Below are 20,748 nucleotides of genomic sequence, written 5' to 3'. Positions count from 1 at the left end.
AAGTAAGATGAGGCAATGCTGCAACACCAGAAAGCCAGTGGATGAGAGGCTTCGTCAGTTGTAAGTGTCGGCAGTCCCGTTCCTATCCCCCAACATGGGGTCGCTCAGTTAGCGCAGCCGACAAGGAGTCCAGAATTGCCCTGTCCTCTAGGTGAGCCTCATCTCATCGATATAACTGTGCCAAAGTAGCACCCAACCCCAGTCCCCCACAACTCCCCCCCCCCCACCCCCTCCCGTGACGGTGCCGCTCACCTCCCCCATTCATCCAACAGGCACACTCTAGAGCTGAAATAGATGTAAATTCCTCAGTGATGCCGGGCAAACTGCCGAGGGCAAACCATTAGAGAGAAAGGACACCAAGGGGCCCCACACGTGTTTGAAATTTTTGTAGTTGCCTAGGAATATGTCCGCCATTCTCTCGAGACTCAGGAGCCTCCACAATCTAGCGTGCCAAAGGGAGATCGCCGGGGCCTCCTTCCGCTTCCAGGCCGAAGCCAACGTGAGTTTGGCCGCGCCGAGACACAGCCAAAGGATCTTTTTGTCAGCTCGTGTCTGGTGTTCAAGGCCAGGGTCTCTCAAACCCAGTAGCACGAACTCCGGGGAGTCGTCGACAGGGTACTTCAGGATGTCTTTAATATGGGACAAGATCTCGACCCAGAAGGGTTTGATGATTGGGCAGTCCCACCAAATGTGGCGGAAGTCCCCCAGGAGGCCGCAGCCCCTCCAGCATCTGTCCGTGACAGCCGGGTAAATGCGATGAAGTCGAGCCGGGACCATGTACCACTGCGTAAGGGTTTTAAAATGCGCCTCCCTCAGGAGTATGGAGTGATTAAATTGTGTCATGTCTTTCCAGAGTGCTGACCACTCTCCATCAGTGATATCCCTCCCTACCATCTCCTCCCATTGCTCCATGTAGCGCGGTCTGGGGGAAAGGGCCGAACGAAGCAGCAGTTGGTAGAGAAAGGAGATGGCCCCCTTCATGGTGGATGTCTTCAGGAGAAAGGCCTCAAAGTCGGACAGAGGTCTCGTCGCAGCCTCCCGCACACCCGGTGACGTGGCCCAGTGGAGCAATTGTAAATGCCTGTATCGTTCCACCGGCTGCACTTGGTAGTCCCGCACGCAGTTCCCAAACGTCAGGGGATCGGGGCCGTGGAACAGGTGAAGTAGCGCCCGGCATCCCCCCTCCCTCCAGGCGTCAAAGGGGCCCTCTGTGAGCGCCGGTGGAAACTCCGGATTGAAATGCAATGGAGTGATTGGGGACGGAAAGGTCGTCCACCTCTCGTCGCCCGCCAGGGTATCCCAGACTTTCAGCGTAGTCCCCGTGGGGGTGCTAATATACGCGTTTGCCGGGCGGTCCCGCTTCGGCTTCCAGGCCAGATCCCAGATGGACCGGCCCGCCACACTCCGGTCCATATGCAGCCAATGTTTGTCGGAAAACTGCTGGGACCATTCCACCATGACTCTGAGTTGGGCAGCTTTGTAATAGAGGTGGAAATCCGGAAGACCGACCCCCCCGTCATTCCGCGGACGTCGCAGGAGTGTAAACGAAAGGCGCGCCCGACCACCCTGCCAGACAAATGTCAACATCATCGATTTTAAGGTGGCTAAAAAAGGAGGAGTTCAGTGGGATCGGTAGGGCCTGGAACAGGTACAGATACTTGGGAAGAAGGACCATTTTGATGGCGTGCACCCGTCCCAGCCAGGATAGGAATTTTGGTTTCCATTTCTCCAGTTCCGCCCGCGACTTGGCCAAGAGGGGCGGGAAGTTGGCTGCGAATAAGCAGCCCACCGTAGGGGTGAGATGAACTCCCAGGTATAGAATGGAGCCCGAGGCCCAGGCCAGTGGTGTCGTCGCTCTCACCCGTGCCACCTCAGCCTGAGATAAGGTCAGGTTCAGGACATACGACTTGCCGTAATTAACTTTGAAGCCGGCCACTGCCTCAAATTCCAGCAATATATCTCGAACACACGGAAGAGAGTTAGCGGGGTCGGCCACTGATAGCAGGACGTCATCCGCAAAAAGGGTGATTTTGTGCTGTTCCCCTGTGAATGGGATGCCCTTCACCCCCTCGTGCTCCCGAACCGCCATCGCCAGGGGCTCAATGCTGAGCGCAAACAACAAGGGCGAGAGGGGGCATCCCTGCCTGGTGCCTCGTGAGTGCCGGAAGAAGGCCGATAGGTGGCCGTTCACTGCCACCCTCGAGCGTGGGCTGCAGAAGTTGGCTCTCACCATAGCGATGAATCGATCGGAGAAACCAAACGCCTGTAACGTGTGGAATAAGAAGCCCCAGTCCACTCGGTCGAAGGCCTTCTCTGCGTCCAGACCCACCAAGACCGCCGGGATGCGGAACTTGTCCGCCTTCTCAATAAGGTGGATTACCCTCCTAGTATTATCGTGCGTCTGGCGGCCTTTAATGAAGCCGGATTGGTCCGCGTGGATAATCGTCGGCAGCAGATCCTGTAGACGACTTGCTAAAATAGCCGAGTAAAGCTTCGCGTCGATATTGAGTAAGGCTATGGGGCGGTATGAGGCACATTGCTCCGGGTCCTTCCCTGGCTTTGGCAGGACTGTGATCACTGCCTCCGCGAGGGTCCCTGAATTGACCCCAGGTCCACCCATATCATTAAAGAGGGCGACCAGGAAGTCACACACCTCAGTCGCATAGGTCTGATAGAAAACTGCAGTGAACCCGTCGGGTCCGGGGGCTTTGTGTAATTTCAAGTTTTTGATGGCAGAGAGGACCTCCTCCCTCGTGATCGGAGCATCGAGTAAATCATTCCAGGCCCCGGAGACCTGCGGAAGCGATAAGCGCTGCAGGAACTCCCGTTGTTTAGCAGTGTCCAGCTCTTCCCCCTTGTACAAAGCGGCGTAAAAGCGGCCAAAGACGTCCGCCTTCTCCCCGTCACAATGATGGAGCGCACCCGCGGGATCTCTAATCCCACCTATGTACTCACGCTCCCTCTTGTCCCTCAGTTGTCGGGCCAAGAGCCTGCCAATCTTGTTACCACTGGAGTAGGAGTGCCGTCCCAGCCGTAGGAGGGTGAGCTCGGCCCTATTCGTATAATGTGCCTTCAGCTTGCCCCTAACCGCCGTCAGGGGACGCAGGGTTATTCTCGAGGGATTAGCTTTGTGCTCCCTCTCAAGCGTAAGCACCTCGGCCTCTAGCGCCTCCCTTTCCTTCCTACGTAGAGCGTTCAATTGCGAATTGAGGCCCAGGCATGTCCCCCTGATCGTCGCATTAAAGGCGTCCCACGTGGTCCTCAGGGATGTGTCCGACGGGGGGTTGCAAGCAAAAAAGTCACGAATGGCCAAACGCAAGGCTTGATGGGACACCTCGTCCCTGGCTACCGAAGCCGGGAAGTACCACTTCCGGTTCACGGTGTTAGGAGGTGACCAACGAAGCGTGAGCACCATGAGGCTGTGGTCCGACACAGATATCGGGAGAATGGCGGCATCTAGAATGTTCCCTCTAAGGGATTGACTAAGGAAGACGTAATCCAAATGGGAGTAGGAGTGGTGCACATGGGAAAAGAACGTATAGTCCTTCATATCAGGGTGAAAAAACCTCCATCCATCAACTAGACCCATCTCCTCCACCCCACGCTGCGTAGCCTCAGAAAGACCCCTGTGTCCGCCCGCCTCCCCCCCGAGCTATCCATATCTCTGTCCCAAACCAAATTATAATCACCCAACATGAACACGAGACCTTCTGCAAAGTCCCCCACCTTAACCAGTAACTCCTGCATGAACTTATTCTGACCTGCATTAGGCAGGTAGAGCACAACAAACGTACATAGCCTACCCTGAATGTGCCCTTTGACCATCAGCCACCGTCCCTCCCTGTCGCTGCGGACCCCCATTGGTTGAAAGTGCAACGCTGCTTTGAACAGTAAAGCCACCCCCCGATGCTTCGTGACAGCTGATGACCTGTACACAATGGGGTACGCCCTATGGCGGAGCCGCATTTCATCCTTTTGCGCCAAGTGAGTTTCTTGCAACCCTACCACATCAAGGTGATGGTCCACCACATATTTCAGGACCTTCTGTCGCTTCTGAGGAGAGTTCAAGCCCTTGACATTCCATGTACCTATACTAATTGGCATGGCAAACACAAAACACAGACCCCGCTGTCAGTAATACAATTGGCGCCCATTCCGCATTCCTCCCCTCCCCCCGGCAACGTGCACCCAAACGTTTCCAGAATAGTCGCTGAGTCATCCCCACTGCAGCAAAGTACGCACTCAACCACATACACTCCGCATTCACCCCCAATGGCCTCCCGTCACGGGTCCCCCCCCCCATCCCCAAGAACCCCCAACCGAACCCCCCCCTAAACAATACAGAACATTGTACAAAATCAGAAAAAAAAGTGCAGTAACAATACTCATCGAGATCAGTAGGCCGAAGTCCGTAGGAGGCCACCAATCAAAAGGCAGGCCGGAGGAATGAAACCACTATTCCCATTGGCCACAATCGAGGTCGTCTCCTACCAGAGTACTGTCAGAACCCTCGATCAGAAGGCCCGAGCCTCTCCGGCGCCGATCCGCCATTCCTCGGGGATCACGCCGCCCCAGAGCTATGCTGCGAGTCGGCCAACGTGGCCGAGGCCACCGAAGCGACCGCTGCTCCCCGTTCCTGCAGGCTGGTAGAAAGGTCCGGGCGCTGTCTGGCAGGGGAACCGGCGGGAGAGCGCCCTACCCTGTGCCATGAGTTCGAACGGCGGCGCCGTCGAGACGGGGAGGCCGCCGCGGCCTGCGAGGACGGCACATCCTCCAGACCCAAAAGCTCTTTTGCCGCCTGGAGCGTTCGGATTTGAGCTAGGCGGTTCTGCCACCTGAAGATGATCCTGAAAGGGTGTCCCCAGGAATAGGCGATGCCCCTCTCTCTCAGAAACGGTGTGACAGGTCGGAATTCCCTCCGCTTTTGCAAGGTGGAAGCAGCCAAGTCCTGATATAGTTGTGGCCGATGACCCCGGAATTGCAGCGACTCGATGGTCCGGGCTTTCCGAAGAATCCTTTCCTTAAGCTGGAAATCGTGGACGCACACCAGGATGTCAGGGGGAGGTCCCCCCCCGCGACGTGGCAATCCCACCCGGTGCACTCTGTCCATCTGTATCTCTTTCGTGTCTGCCTCATCAAGGACCTGGAGAAACAGCTCCTGGACGTACCCCCGTAGATCCCCCGCCTCACCGTCCCACGGCACCACCCGTATTCGGATGTTGTTTCTACGGGAGCGGTTTTCAAGGTCTTCCGTGTGTAGTTGTAGGTCCAAATTTTGCTCGGTGAGGCGGATGATGTCCTGCTGGAGCATATGAATATCGGTGGCCACACTCAGGTCCTTGTCTTCCAGGGTCGCCACCCTTTCGCCTATGCCGTCCACGTCTCTCCGCACCTCCCGCAAGTCGGAGGCGAGTTGCGCCCTGAGCTCGGATATGTCCTCCTTGATTGAGGCAAACAACTCCGACATGAAAGCCTTCGTCGCTGGGGCGTCTTCATCCGAGGGCTTCGACGACCCACTCGCTCCAGGGGAGGCCGGTTGTTGGGAGGATTTCGAGGCGTTGTCCTTCCCCTGGTTCCGTTTGCGCGGCAAAGTAGACATGGCGACTCACAGCACCTTGTGCCGGCGCCACGTGGCTGCGGAAAGTAGCGAGGCCTGCAGGCGGTCCAAGTGCTCGGGAGGGCGCTCGCCGGCGCCACCAAGTATGTCCAGTCCCCCGCACACAGGTACTCGATCCGTGGGTGTCTCCGGTGCCCAAGGGGGGATACCCCGAGAGCCGGTGTCCGTATGCCTTAGCCCTCCAGGCCTCCACCCAACACGTGTCGCACCACCAGCCAGCGGGAGAGTCACTCCTTTGCTCCGTCGCAGTCACAGCTTTGCACAGCACCCAGGCCCCGCGCCTCGTGGAGCGGTGTAATGGCGGGCCTCGAAAGTCCAATCAGGCCGCAGGCGCCAACCGCGAAAGGAGGGACGGGCGGCGTAGATAGTATAGAGTTGCCGCTAGTCCGAGCGCCACTGCTGTGCCAGGGGCCGGCGCCCCACCTCCCCCAGGTGTGGTGGGGTATGATCTGGGTTCCGCCGTCAGGACCTCCGTCGCCCAGGCGCAGTTCCGATCAGCCTTCCGTCCACTCCAATGCCTGCAGGCGGATTTAGGGCCCCGCCCTCCGACCGCGCCGGGCCTCGATGTCCGGAGAGCCCGGGGTCTCACAGGCCGCGGGTTACGTTCGATCTCTAAGGCGCTCCCGGGATCACACCGCCTCGGCGACCCCACCAAAGTCTGCCGCTCCGTCAGGCGGTCTTCCCCGCCGCTGTCGGGGCGCGTGGGCACCCCCAAGATCGTGCTTTTAGATGCTTTGCTGGATCAGCGCCGGAGCGGCACGGAAAGGCGTCCTACTCCGCCGCCATCTTGGCCACGCCCCCTAGACTGCTTTTTTATCATAGAACTTCAAATCCTTTGCCAATTTATCCAATTTGGTCGATTGTGTAAACACATCAAATTCTTTTATAGTTTTTTCTAGGCGTTCTAGAGCTTCTTTAGCATTACTCAGAGCCTTGTCATCTATTATTTCTTTTTTAAGTTCAGATATTTCTTTCATCAGACGTTCTACCTCCTCTAGTGCTGTCTCCACCCCAAGCACCATCCAGTGCCTGGAACAGTTATTGCTGATGAAGCTGAACTTGCCTTTAAAGTTCGGATTATCAATAAAGATAGCCGGTTCGTTTCGTACCTGTAACCCAATAGGAATTACATTAGCTTGGAGGTATTGTGTTAGTGTATGGCCATGTAATCTAGTACGGATTAATTTCTTTTCCAATCTCTCTAATTTATTAATTTTGTCATTGAGAGTTAGATCAATTGGATTGGTGTTCCTACCCAAGAAGCTGCCACCTCCCTGGGTCTCTATCAATTTATTGATATACTCCTCGCTATAAGATAGAGTATCTTTTTCTGCCTTGATAAATAATTTTGACAAAAAACACCAGTGAACAAACGCATTGGGTAAGTGACCACTGCGAGACTATTGATAAAAGTCTTTGCGCAATTTTCCTTTTTTAATATTTCTTAATTAGATTCTAATAGGATTCTGACATTTTGACTGAGAGTTTTTATTAAATATCGGCATTTAACTAAAATGGGTCTTGCCGTTTTTCGCAAATACAAGAAACTCTCCTTGATAAATAGTCACTCATATGGGAGATAAGCTGTGTAGCACTAATGGCTACCTCTTCTACTTTTTGTTTCGCAGTATAACTTTGGATACTTTCATATTGTGGGTGCGGACCAATCGTCGCACTTTGTCTTGTCAAGGCACCACGGAAGGGTGAGTGCTTTTTCACAAAGGTCACTAGTGGACTCTTTTGATATTACATAGTGATACTTAGCCCCGTTATTCATTTATCATTACAGGTGCCCAACGATTGTTTTTTAATTGACGTGCACTTTGAGAGATATTCCCCTATTACTCCGTCCTGATGAAGACCCGTTGTTGAGGACTTGAACCACCCACTATATGGTTGGGTCAAAACGTCGACGACATTCCCCTTTGGGAGCCTGTACCTACTGACCCCTGTCCCTTGTCCACCCCCCATCCCCTTCTACCTGGCAATCTTATTGCCAACGGTGCAATTTAAGGACCAAGGAATTGTAAATAGCATTTAGCAAGTAAAAAAGAAGTATTTTTTACAAGCATTACCTAGGACAGGCTCAATGTTTCTTTGTATATAAATGATCTACACTGTTTTCTGATCCTCTTGATCATTCACTTGAGCACATACTTTATCTTTCTCTGTGCACGTTCTCTCTTTTAGAAAAATGTATGTTGCCTTATGTTTTGTGTAAATATATGTATATAGATACATTGATCTTCATACGTTGATATATGGCATATTAAATTAATCGTCCCAATTGGACCTCCTTCTGGTTTCATTGGTTTATTGGCACTTGTTGTAAAAAATTTTGAGGCTGTGGGCTAGTATCATCTATGCTATTAAGACTATAGATTCAGTCTTGGTGTGGAGTTAATCAACTTGACCAAATGTTATGATCATTCTCAATGGTAAAATTATGTCGAGGACCAATTGTTGTCTATACTACATGTCAACTACAGCAAGTCTGTCTCACAGCCCACTCAGAAGATCCACTTCCTAGGAGCTCTGCTAGACTCCGAAGTAGGAAAAGTGTTTCCTTCGGAGGAGAGACAGTTTTCGATAGCCCTCAAGTGCCAGCAAGTTCTTCTCCACAGGTCCCAGAAAGTGCGGAAGATAGCCTCACTCTTGGGGTCGATGGCTTCCTGCATCTTCCTAGTACCGAACGCCAGACTTCGGATGCGTCCTCTTCAGCAGGATCTGGAGGTCAAATGGGACCAACACTCAGATCGATGGGACGATAGGATCACTTTGTCGGAGGTAGCTCAATCTTCCCTCCAGTGGTGGACAAAGAGACAGAACATGCAAGTGGGAGTTCTCTTCCATCAACCTCCTCCAACACAAACGATCATCACAGATGCATCATTACAAGGATGGGGAGCGCACATGGAACCCCTACAAGTGCAGGGTCTGTGGTCTCCCAAGGATAGCACTTATCATATCAACTTGCTGGAGTTGAGAGCGGTTCACCTGGCTCTCAAAGCGTTCCTTCCCTCGCTTCAAGAGAAAATGGTTCTAGTACAGATGGACAACACCACCACGATGTACTATTTGAACAAGCAGGGAGGAACACGCTCAAGGACTCTGTCACTGGAAGCTCAGCGCATCTGGCATTGGCTTCTAGCTCGCAAGTTGTCTGTTCAGGCAGTCCACCTCCCAGGAGAGCAGAACGTGAGGGCGGACGCACTAAGTCGGCACTTCGAAGACAGAGAAGACTGGGTTCTCAACGACGAAGTGCTAGACGACATTTTCCAGTCTTGGGGTCGTCCTTCAATAGATCTCTTCGCGGACGACGAAAACACCAAATGCCCAAGCTTCGCCTCCAGGTTCTATCGACCAGGAACGAGAGGGAATGCTCTTTTAATAGACTGGTCAGGGCAGTTTGTGTACGCCTTTCCACCCCTTCCTCTGATCCCGAAGGTGGTGAGCAAGCTGAACCACTCGTGCACAACGATGATCCTGATTGCCCCCGACTGGCCGAGACAATGGTGGTACACGGACCTACTTCACCTATCAGTGTCTCCTCACAAGAGGCTTCCATGCAGGCAGGACCTGTTGTCGAAGATGAACGGGAGGATTCACCATCCCAACCTTCCGTCACTGAACTTGGCAGCATGGCTCCTGAGTTCATTCAGTACGGCCATCTAGGGCTGACACAGGACTGCATGTCCATTCTGAAAGAAGCACAACGTCCTTCCACGAGACATTCTTATGCATGCAAGTGGAAGAGATTCTATATGTGGTGCATGCAGAATGGTCACAATCCGGTAAAAAGTCAGGAAGAAGCAGTTCTCCCATACTTGTTGTACCTGACTAAAGCAGGTTTGAAGTTTAACTCCATTAAGGTGCATTTAGCCGCTATTACAGCTTATAGGCGATCACCTTCACAAACTTCTTTTTTTCAGCTTCCTGCAGTAAAAGATTTCCTGCAGGGTCTAAAGAAGGTGTACCCTCCTGTACGGCCTCCTGTCCTCCTTGGGAGCTGAACCTAGTACTATCAAAATTGATGGGTTCGCCTTTTGAGCCTATTCATAAAGCTTCTTTACAGCATATTTCCTGGAAAGCGGACTTTTAGATAGCGATTACGTCAGCCCGTAGGGTGAGCGAAATTCAGGCCCTATGTACTAAAGAACCGTATACAGTCTTTCATTTGAACAGAGTGGTGCTTAGAACGCATCCTTCTTTCCTGCCGAAAGTGGTATCAGATTTTCATGTCAATCAATCTATCTCTTTACCCACTTTCTTTCCTAATCCCTCTACTCCAGCTGAGAGGGCGTTACACTCTTTGGACCTGAAAAGGGTTTTAAAGTTCTATCTGGCCAGGCCCAAGTCTATTCGACATTCTGATCAATTGTTTGTTAACTACGGATCGATCAGAACTGGTCATGCAGCCTCGAAACGTTCTATCTCTAGGTGGATCGTTTCGTGTATCAAGCTTGCTTACCAATTGGCGCAGAAGACTTTAGGGGGTACCCCTAAGGTGCATTCTACTAGAGGTAGAGCAGCCACGGTGGCTTACCTGCAGGATGTGCCCATGTCTGAGATTTGTAAAGCGGCGACCTGGAGGTCTGTCCATACATTTACCAGACATTACTGTCTAGATTCTGACACGAGAGCAGATACCCAGGTGGGCCAAGCCTCCCTGAGGAATCTGTTTAACAGCTGAAGTTTTTTGGCTGTTATGATTTGGTTGGGTCATGTACTTCTCATTTACCTGCAGGTGGTTGATGGGCTTGCTATTCTATTCAGTGCTTATGACTATTGATGAGGATCCCCTGGAAGAGAAGGATAAGTTACTTACCTGTAATCCTAGTTCTCTTCCAGGGGTACCTCATCAAAGTCATAAGCAACCCACCCGCCTCCCCAGGTAAATGAGATTTGGTACTGTTTCAATCTTGTGGTTGAGCCCTGTCTTCAGGGTTATGCAAAGAACAACTGACCTAACTGTCACCCCTGAGGCATGATGGGAAGCCTGGGGTCATGGCTGCCTTAAAGGCACGGTGCCAGTTATTGTGAAAATGGTTTCATTTTCTATGATATTGTTTTGCAATGCAGCCTGAGGGCTAACAATGTCTATTTATAAGCAATTTTCAGGATTTATGAGTGGTTTGACTCATTAAAACACAAAGTTCAAGGGTTTTTTGACCTAATGTGTTTTTTGATTCCTTACTAATTGCAGTTCATGTATATGTGTTTGCATTGTTTAGCCTCAGTTTTGGGGCTGCATTGATGTGAGAAAAATGATATATGTACATACATATATGTGGAGCGAGATATATGTGTTTTATACATATATATTTTTATATTGTTTCCGGGGTCCCGCACATGGGCGGGAATATTCAGTGCTTATGACTTTGATGAGGATACCCCTGGAAGAGAACTAGGATTACAGGTAAGTAACTTATCCTTCTCCCTTTTGGGCTTCGTTCTGCTCCCAGTGTGTTCACCAAGGTTCTCCCAGCGGTGGCAGCTTACCTTCACCTGCAAGGAGTACACATTTTTCCGTACCTAGACGACTGTCTGCTAAAGGCACGATCATTCAAGCAGGCTTCCGAACACACTCAAATCTGCAAGTCCCTCTTTCAGTCCCTGGGCCTCACATTCAACATGGAAAAATCTCAAGTTTTCCCTGCTCAAAACAGAATATTCTTGGGAGCCATTCTGGACACCAAGCAAGCAAAAGTTTTTGTGTCGCAAGAAAGAAGTTTGCGTCTCCACAAATTAGCATCCTCCCTCCTGTTAAAAAAGTCTGCTTCTGTCCGACAGTTGAAAACTTTCCTAGGAATGTTATCCTCTTGCATCCCTCTTGTCCCTCACTGCCGGTTAAAGATGAGACCCATTCAGGAAGAGTTGGACAAACAATGGGCTCAAGTTTCGGGAACCTTCAACGATATAGTCATCATCACCTCTCGATTGAAAGAAGGTCTCAAGTGGTGGAATCTCGAAAGGAACGTCTCGTCAGGCTGTTCATTCCTGGAGGACGTTCCGAGCTTCACTCTCACAACAGACGCATCTCTAGAGGGCTGGGGTGCCCACCTTCAAGGATTAAGAGTAAAAGGAAAGTGGAATTTTCAGCAAAAGACCTCGCACATCAATCTAATGGAGTTACTGGCCATCTATTTAGCACTAAAGGCATTCCGTCCTATCATTCAGGGAGCATCGGTGTTGGTTCGAACGGACAACACAACGTGCATGCACTACATGAACAAGCTTGGGGGCACAAGATCCATCCGACTATCCCGTCAGGCTCAACAGATTTGGGAGTGGGCTATTCAGCATCAGGTCGCCCTTTCAGCAGTGCATGTTCCGGGAGCATCAAACGATCTTGCGGATTCTCTGAGCAGTTCTTCTACAACGAATCACGAATGGGAGTTGCATCAACCCACACTGGATCACATTTTTCGGGTATGGGGTCACCTGAATCTAGATCTTTTTGCAACACATCTGAACCGCAAATGCCTGTCCTACGCAAGTTGGCTTCCCCAACCAGAGTAATGCTGAAATGCCTTTTTGATGAATTGGTCGACAATATATGCCCACGCTTTTCCACCAATACCTCTGGTTCCCAGAGTTCTTCGAAAAATGAGGAAAGAACCCTGTCACATTATTCTAATTGCTCCCAGATGGCAGAGACAGATATGGTTCACGGAATTCCTGCTTCTGTCCCTGTGCGACCCGATCATCCATCGCCCTCTTCCGAATCTCCTGACCATGGATCAGGGCCAAGTTTGCCATCCCGACCCAGCATCTCTACACTTAGCGGCTTGGAACCTGAGCACTATGAATTTCTGAATGTAGACATTCCTAAGGATTGCAGGGAGGTCCTAGCAAAGGCAAGAGCACCTTCAACTGTAAAAACATACAAACTTAAATGGAAACGATTCTGGGCCCGATTCACAGAACTAACTTAAGACAAAATCCTAAACTTACTACCATTTTGGTATTCACAGAAGGCACTTACTCATTTTGATATTCACAGAAGGCACTTACTCATTTTGATATTCACAGAAGGCACTTACTCATTTTGGTATTCACAGAGGCACTTACTCATCAATAAGTAAGTGCCTTCTGTGAATACCAAAATGAGTAAGCACCTGTGAATACCAAATGGAGTAAATGGTAGTAAGTTTAGGATTTTGTCTTAAGTTAGTTCTGTGAATCTGCCCCAGCGTCTATGGTGCAGTGGTGCCCAAGTGCACCCTATACATTCCACTCCTGAGCAACTTTTGCCTTTCTTTTTGCAATTTTTAACAACAAGGGGTGGTGATGGACAGAGTTTCTGAATTAAGCAGAATACTCTCACCCAGTCAAGAGATCAGGGCTAGATCCAACACCGATTTTTAGCTCACTGCACCATCCCAGCTCAGAACCGGGCTATATGCAAATTAGTCTGTTCCTGTCCCAGTGCATGATGGGAACAGGGCAAACCAAACTACCAAGCCAATTCTTACACTGGGAAGGAAACAAGCTTCCGGGGACCGGTTTCTGGCATTTCAGCCGTCGTCGGCCCAGCTTGCTTGAATCCTGATGGTGCAATGAGCAAGGGACTCACATCTGAGTATACCCTTCCACGCTTAGGGTGGACAAAATAGTTAACAAAAAGGGGTGGTGATGGACAGAGTTTCTGAATTAAGCAGAATACTCTCACCCAGTCAAGAGATCAGGGCTAGATCCAACACCGTTTTTCAGCTCACAGCACCATCCAAGCTCAGAACCTGGCTATATGCAAATTAGTCTGTTCCTGTCCCAGTGCATGAGGGGAACAGGGCAAACCAAACTACCAAGCCAATTCTTACACTGGGAAGGAAACAAGCTTCCGGGGACCGGTGTCTGGCATTTCAGCCGTCGACGGCCCTGCTTGCTTGAATCCAGATGGTGCAATGAGCAAGGGACTCACATCTGGATATACCCTTCCACGCTTAGGGTGGACAAAATATTTAACAAGGGGTGGTGATGGACAGAGTTTCTGAATTAAGCAGAATACTCTCACCCAGTCAAGAGATCAGGGCTAGATCCAACACCGTTTTTTAGCTCACTGCACCATCCCAGCTCAGAACCTGGCTATATGCAAATTAGTCTGTTCTTGTCCCAGTGCATGATGGGAACAGCGCAAACCAAACTACCAAGCCAATTCTTACACTGGGAAGGAAACAAGCTTCCGGGGACCGGTTTCTGGCATTTCAGCCGTCGTCGGCCCGGCTTGCTTGAATACTGATGGCGCAATGAGCAAGGGACTCACATCTGAGTATACCCTTCCACGCCTAGGGTGGACAAAATATTTAACAACAAGGGGTGGTGATGGACAGAGTTTCTGAATTAAGCAGAATACTCTCACCCAGTCAAGAGATCAGGGCTAGATCCAACACCGTTTTTTAGCTCACTGCACCATCCCAGCTCAGAACCTGGCTATATGCAAATTAGTCTGTTCCTGTCCCAGTGCATGATGGGAACAGGGCAAACCAAACTACCAAGCCAATTCTTACACTGGGAAGGAAACAAGCTTCCGGGGACCGGTTTCTGGCATTTCAGCCATCGTCGGCCCGGCTTGCTTGAATCCTGATGGTGCAATGAGCAAGGGACTCACATCTGAGTATACCCTTCTACGCTTAGGGTGGACAAAATATTTAACAACAAGGGGTGGTGATGGACAGAGTTTCTGAATTAAGCAGAATACTCTCACCCAGTCAAGAGATCAGGGCTAGATCCAACACCGTTTTTTAGCTCACTGGACCATCCCAGCTCAGAACCTGGCTATATGGCTATTTCTGAATCGTTTTTGGCTACTATAGGTGTGGCAGGGTATACTCAGACATGAGTCCCTTGCTCACTGCACCATCAGGATTCAAGCAAGCCGGGCCGACGACGGCTGAAATGCCAGAAACCGGTCCCCGAAAGCTTGTCTCCTTTCTGGTGAAGAATTGGCTTGGTAGTTTAGTCTGCCCTGTTCCCATGATGCACTGGGCCAGGGACAGACTGATTTGCATATAGCCAGGTTCTGAGCTGGGATGGTGCAGTGAGCTAAATAACGGTGATGGATCAAGCCCTGATCTTTGGACTGGGTAAGAGTGGTCTGCTTAATTCAGACACTCTGTTCATCACCACCCCCTTTTCTGAATCATTTCTTTTTGCAATTGGCAAAATCAGGCCTCTCGTTTGCCACCTTAAAAGTTTTTCTAGCAGCAATCTCACATTTCCGTCAGGATGGCTCTAGCTCTCTTTACTCTTCCAGAATCATCCAACAATTTTTTGAAGGTCTTTTCCGTATGTTCCCACCAATTCGTAGACCACCTCCTCCTTGGCATTTAAACATAGTCTTGGCACAACTAATGAGACACCCTTTTGAGCCGATTCATACAGCTGATCTTAAATACATTACCTGGAAGACTTCTCCGCTTCTGGCTCCCACTTCCTCACGTCGAGTCAGTGACATATAGGCGTTTACTACTAAACTGCCTTTTCTTCAGTTTAATAAGGACTCAGTCTTACTACACTCCAATCCAGTGTTCATCCCTAAGGTGCCGTCGGACTTCCACCTCAATGAACCAGTTGCTTTAAAGTCATTTTTCCCTAATCCTCAGACACCAGCAGAGGGAGCACTTCATTCTTTGGATATTTAAAAGGTGTCTAAAATTCTATCTTCAAAAGACAGCGACTATACGTAAGTCTGACCAACTTTTTGTGGCCTATGGGATGATGCGGAAAGGACATCCAGTCACCAAACAAACAATTGCACGCTGGATATCCTCTGCTATTACGTTTTTCCATCAACAAGCGGGAAAACCACTTCCTTCATTGGTCAGAGCGCATTCTACTAGAAACGTTTCCACGTCTACGGTGCTGTTTGCTGGTGTGCAGCTTCATCACATTTGCAGAGCCTCAACATGGTCCAGCAGGCACACCTTTACAAAGCACTACTGTCTAGATGCTGCGGACAACGCGGATTCCGCTGTGGGACAAGCAGTACTTTGAAATCTCTTTAAATAAGGCGAGCCTCTGTTGCTTCCCTCCTTCTATATACAAGGTACTTTCTTTTTATTTGTTATATACTTCAGTCTTTTGTCCTGTGCATGATTATGGTTATCATTATATTATTATTATCAAGATGATTGATCAGTACCTTGTATTATTCTAATTCTACTGCTCACTACTCTTATTCAAGCCTGTGAATCTATAAAAGAGACCCCAATAATAGAGAAGAACAAAAGTTACTTACCTGTAAACTGTGGTTCTCCATTATTGGTGTCTTTCATAGATTCACATGCGAGCCACCCTCCTCCCCTCAGAGGCTCTCTCTCTTTATCTCCTGGCTCTATATTACTCTGTGCTACGAAAATCTGAGGGCCTGAGCCTCTCGGGAGAACATTCTAAGAGGGTGCTGGCGCCTGATTGGCCGGAATTTGGACCAAAACATAATGACTTAGAAGTGATATGTTGTCTATCTAGGAAAAACTCTATGGTTTTTGCTTTCTCTATGTATATAGGCCTGTGTTATGGCTACATTGCTATGTCATTTACCGTGGGACTCCCACTTCGACGACTGGAAATATTCAAGCATGTGAATCTATGAAAGACACCAATACTGGAGAACCACAGTTTACAGGTAAGTAACTTTTGTTCATTTGTATTATCTTGTTTATATAACAACAATAACAAAATATAACACTGGATTTACCATGCACAAAACCAGTCTTCAAAAACAGAGAGAGTCCTCGAAAATCCTCCTTTGAGCTCTATTCAACAACTATTAGGGAAAAGATGTGGTAAATCCCCTGCATCAGCCGCTCTTTAATCTGACTTTTGGTGCTTAAACATATTACATCAAACTGGATTCTCATGAACTGCTTACAACAAAAAAACAAGAGCAGAGATCTTACTCTTAGAATGCTGGATGAAAAGAAACCCTCCATATCACATTAAACAATCCTGGAAGGGGGGAGAAAAGAGAGAAGAGAAATGAGCAAAGGAAAGCAGTAGCAGGCGGCGTGATCGTCAAAGTGGAGGTTCTGTTTCTGCCGATCCCTCCTCAGCATCAGAGGAGGACATGACGTGGATGTCGGATGCATGTAGTGTTTTAGACATTGTCATATGGAGCCCTCCTACCCGTTGTAGGTGCTTTATACAGGTGGTAAAGGGGCACCACCTGATGTTAAATTTAGCCACTAGATCGCGGATGATAGCAGTCAATTTTTCAGTAGCGTCGAGGGACCAAACCTTCCCCCACCATATGTTCTAAGGGAGGTAGCAGTGTTTCCACATCTGTGCCACACACAGCCACCCCACTAGGAGCAGATGGGAGAATAAGCAGCTTTGAGGGGTCACCATGGGAAAAATTCTTCCCGCCCCAGGGTCATACAAGAGGACCGTAAGTGGATCCAGTGACAGTAGAACAGTTGTGATGGTCTGCATTGTGCGGTGGATCTCTTACCCAAATGTCTGAATCAATGGGCAAGACCACCATGTGTGCAAAAATGTACCTCGTTCACCACACCCTTTCCAGCACAAATCTGAACCCCCAAACATCTTGGCAAGTCTAACAGGTGTGGGGCACAAGTGGGTCAATATTTTATATGCATTCTCCTTGTAGTGGAAGCAGATCGAGGATTTAGCCCCTTTCTGCAAAATAGCCCTCCCCACATGTGTCGATGGGAATCTCAGTAGCCAGTCTTTCCCACTGTAATACATAGTCGTGCTTCTTAAGGAGGGGTCAGTTAGGAGGCATTGCTATAGCCATGATATGCCTTTACAGCAAACGTTGTTGAGATAGAGGGACTCAATGGGTGTATCATCTCGCTTTAAGGCCTAGTGCACAGGGGGCCTGCCTGCCCAGTGAATTGCCTGACTCACACTTTAAGTGTCATGTCGAGTCAGGGCAAATTTTCAAATAGTGTTTTTATCTGAATCTCTATGTGGAAATCGCTATTCATAATGTAAGGGAACATTTTGTTTCATACTTGCGATTCCTAGTGGTTCACAAATCGATCTACCTCGTGTATAATAATGAGGTAGGTCACAGTTTGTGACCCATTAGGAATCGCAGCCATCACAGGGATGATGGCCTGCTGGGGTCAGCAGACCACCATGTCTGTAATCATCTTTGGATAAAGGTTTTTTTTGTTGTTGAAATGCAACCTGTTTTCCTTAAAGGAAAACGGCATGCGTTTCAACAGTAAAAAAGGAAACGTTTTGTTTTCATTTTTTACTAGCCGACAGTGGTCGGTGGGACCACTGCCTTGTCTTTAAAATGTTTTCCCAACATTCACAAAGAGGAAGGAGTTTCATGGCGACCCCTTCCAATTTCCAAATGCATTACCACCATCTTTGAGTTCGTGGTAAAGTGCAAATGTTTTGCAACCGCATTTTGGTCACAAATCATTTGTACATACCAGGGCCATTCACTATTTGGAACGTACACCCTAAATATGCCTCTTCCAAATACCAAATTGCGAAATACAAATTGCGATTGGGTAACAAACTACCCAATCGCAATTTGGGCTTTGTACATTCCAAAAGGCATTTTCCCGGTTGCAAACGGTCCGATTCTGGGAATTTAACAGTTTGCGACTGGAAAAATGCTTTGTACATATGGCCCTAGATCTCCCTGTGGTCATAACTCTCTGTCATCATAGAAGACATCCAGGATAGGAGAACGGCCCTGGACCCAGCAGAAAGAGAGAGGATTGGTCTTACCTGGTGGGAAGCGTAGAAGTTATTTAAGAAAGAGCAAGAGCAGAATTAATATGAACACAGAAATACATTTTTTGTATTGTAGTTGCTTTACATTTCACTTGGTCATCATTCAAGAATAAAAGCCTGTACAAGTAATGTTCCTTTTACCTGTAAAACTATTCAATTATAGTTTGTGCTACTTGCAACCAGAATCAGTAACTAAATAACTGAGAACCCAAAGCGATGTCTTGCTTGGACTCATTGTCATTTTATTGCTTTAGGAATACGAATGTCTCGAACAAGAAAATGGCCGCTTGAAGAAGGAGGTTGCGAGGTTGGCAGAGGAGGTCAAGCGATTGAGTGGAGTCCTGAAGGCGCATGAGCAGATCTGCCCTCTCTTGCACCGCCCTGTGAACTTAGTGACAATGCCTAGAACAACAGATGGCCTCCCCCACTGCCTACCAAGATGACACACCCTATTTGACACACCCAGCCTTGTTTGCTTATGTTAACGTTTTCAGGGAAAATCAGATCCCTTAGGGAGACACAATTCACAGGCGTTTAAAACACTTGGCAGCTTATTTTGGATTTAAATATTTAAGAATATTTCTAGTACATTTTTTTATTTTTACCTCACAATAGGAGCAGCCCCTTGACTTGTTTTTATCCCTGCCCCTCGGCTGCTCCCTGAGTTAAATGATATATGAGATGCGTTCTGAAAAGAATCCACAGCTCAGGGTACATCAGATACAGCTCTACTACTTCACTGTCAGTGAGGACCAAATGCCACAACAGTATTCATATGCAAAGGTTTTTGTGTTTGAGCAACAGTAAAAGCAATGTTTACAAGGCATAAGCAGTTAATTTGAAGGAATAAACTGGTGTTTTTATATGAATTCAAAATTAATTTGTGTATTTTTTTCTTTAGAAAAACATTTTAAATCTCTTAACTCCTTTTTAGAACTTTTCAATGTCATTGTGTGAAATGTATCTCTGCAAACAAAGATACGTTTACTGCTCGTGCAGTGGATGTATTTTCTTATCCAGCCTTGACGAGACTTTTACCCGTATATTAAGCACATGATGAGGAACGACAAGAAACAAACATGCCTGGGGCTACCTGGGTTCCCAATTGGGGGACAAGTGATCTGTCTTTTTGGTACAATACAGAGGCTGTGTTGAATATGGCTGCCTCCTATTTGCATAGGCACGGATGAGCTGAAACGATAGAATGGAATGCATGCAGTGTAATCTGAGTTCATATTGATTCAGACTTCTCCCCGCTCTCAAATTGAAGCCCAGTCTGTAAGATTGTCACCTGGAAGATTTACCTGATTGTTTAAGTTGTCGCAGGAGCTCAACCCTCCCCGCCCAGGATGCTTTCTGCAAAGATGCAAGCACACAATTATTATTGTATTCTTCAGAACCAAAGCACATTGCACACATCGCACATTGTGAGCAAGAGAAGTATGCACCTGTTATGTCTTAGCAAGCTGCTATCAACCTTTATTGCCTTAAAGAAGGATTCCATTTATCTCCATAGCCAGTAAAGCCCCTTTGCTAGACCTATTCAGTGAATTTTTAGTGTCCCAAGGTCCCATGGTCTCCCTTTCAGAGTGCAACTGCAGCAAGGCATTATGTTTTTCAGTGTAAAATAACTCCTCTTTCTTTGACCCATGTCTAAAGCGCTGTCCATGGTCCTGCTCATCCTTGCTTAAATAAATATCCTTGGAAAAGCCAGTAGGTCTGGCTCTAATGTGAGAAAGTATGGCAACTACTTCTGTTGGCATATTAGAGGTGGAGCTGTGGCTTAACAGGTGTTTTTCCGTCAATGAAAATTCGAGTAGTGCCTAGAAAGTTTAAAAAACGCCTGCTGCAGTGAAAAAATGTAAACACAAAAAAATCATTGCTTTCTGTTTGTGATGCTTGTATGCCATAAAGAATGTAATGTGACGATGATTTGATTTGATTTGATTTTGGGTTTTGTAGAGCGCACAGCTACCCTTGGGTATCCCGGCGCTAGTGAACACAGTCCTGTAGGGTGGGAAGTCATGGGGGGAGTGCTCAGGGGAAGAGTAGGGTCTTCAGTCTTTTCCTAAATCTGAGGTGGTTTTGTTCTTGCCTCAGGGAGAGTGGGAGGGCATTCCATAGTCTGGGGGCATTGTACGAAAACAGGCGACCACCTGTTCTGGCCTTCCTGATTCTGGGGACTTTTGCCAGGGAGAGGGAGTTAGATCTAAGTTGTCTGCTTGATTGTTGATGAGACACAAGCGGCCTGAGGATGGGAGGGCCTTCATTGTGCATTATTCTATGGGCAATGCACAGGGTCTTGAAGTTGACCCGTTCCTTAACTGGCAGCCAGTGCAGACTTCTAAGGGCTGGCTTGGCCGAGTTCCTCGCTGCGGTTCCTGTGAGTATTCTTGCCGCCGCATTTTGAA

General features: G+C 48.5%; 1 protein-coding gene across 1 annotated transcript in view; it reads left to right on the top strand.

Annotated features, from left to right (window-relative positions):
- The window catches only part of BATF3 (basic leucine zipper ATF-like transcription factor 3), a 190,070-nt gene extending 170,864 nt beyond the window's left edge, over window positions 1-19,206 (top strand). Inside the window, exon 3 of the mRNA XM_086925458.1 lies at window positions 18,592-19,206. Within this exon, the coding sequence (XP_086781584.1) occupies window positions 18,592-18,780 (189 nt within the window). The 3' untranslated portion in view covers window positions 18,781-19,206. The remainder of the gene's footprint in view (window positions 1-18,591) is intronic.
- The last annotated feature ends 1,542 nt before the right edge of the window (window positions 19,207-20,748 follow it).

The sequence above is a fragment of the Lissotriton vulgaris genome, chromosome 6 (genome assembly GCF_964263255.1).
Source record: "Lissotriton vulgaris chromosome 6, aLisVul1.2, whole genome shotgun sequence".
NCBI classification, from domain to species: Eukaryota; Metazoa; Chordata; class Amphibia; order Caudata; family Salamandridae; genus Lissotriton; species Lissotriton vulgaris.
Note: the sequence above shows the minus strand (reverse complement) of the source record. Positions and strands in the feature narration are given on the sequence as shown.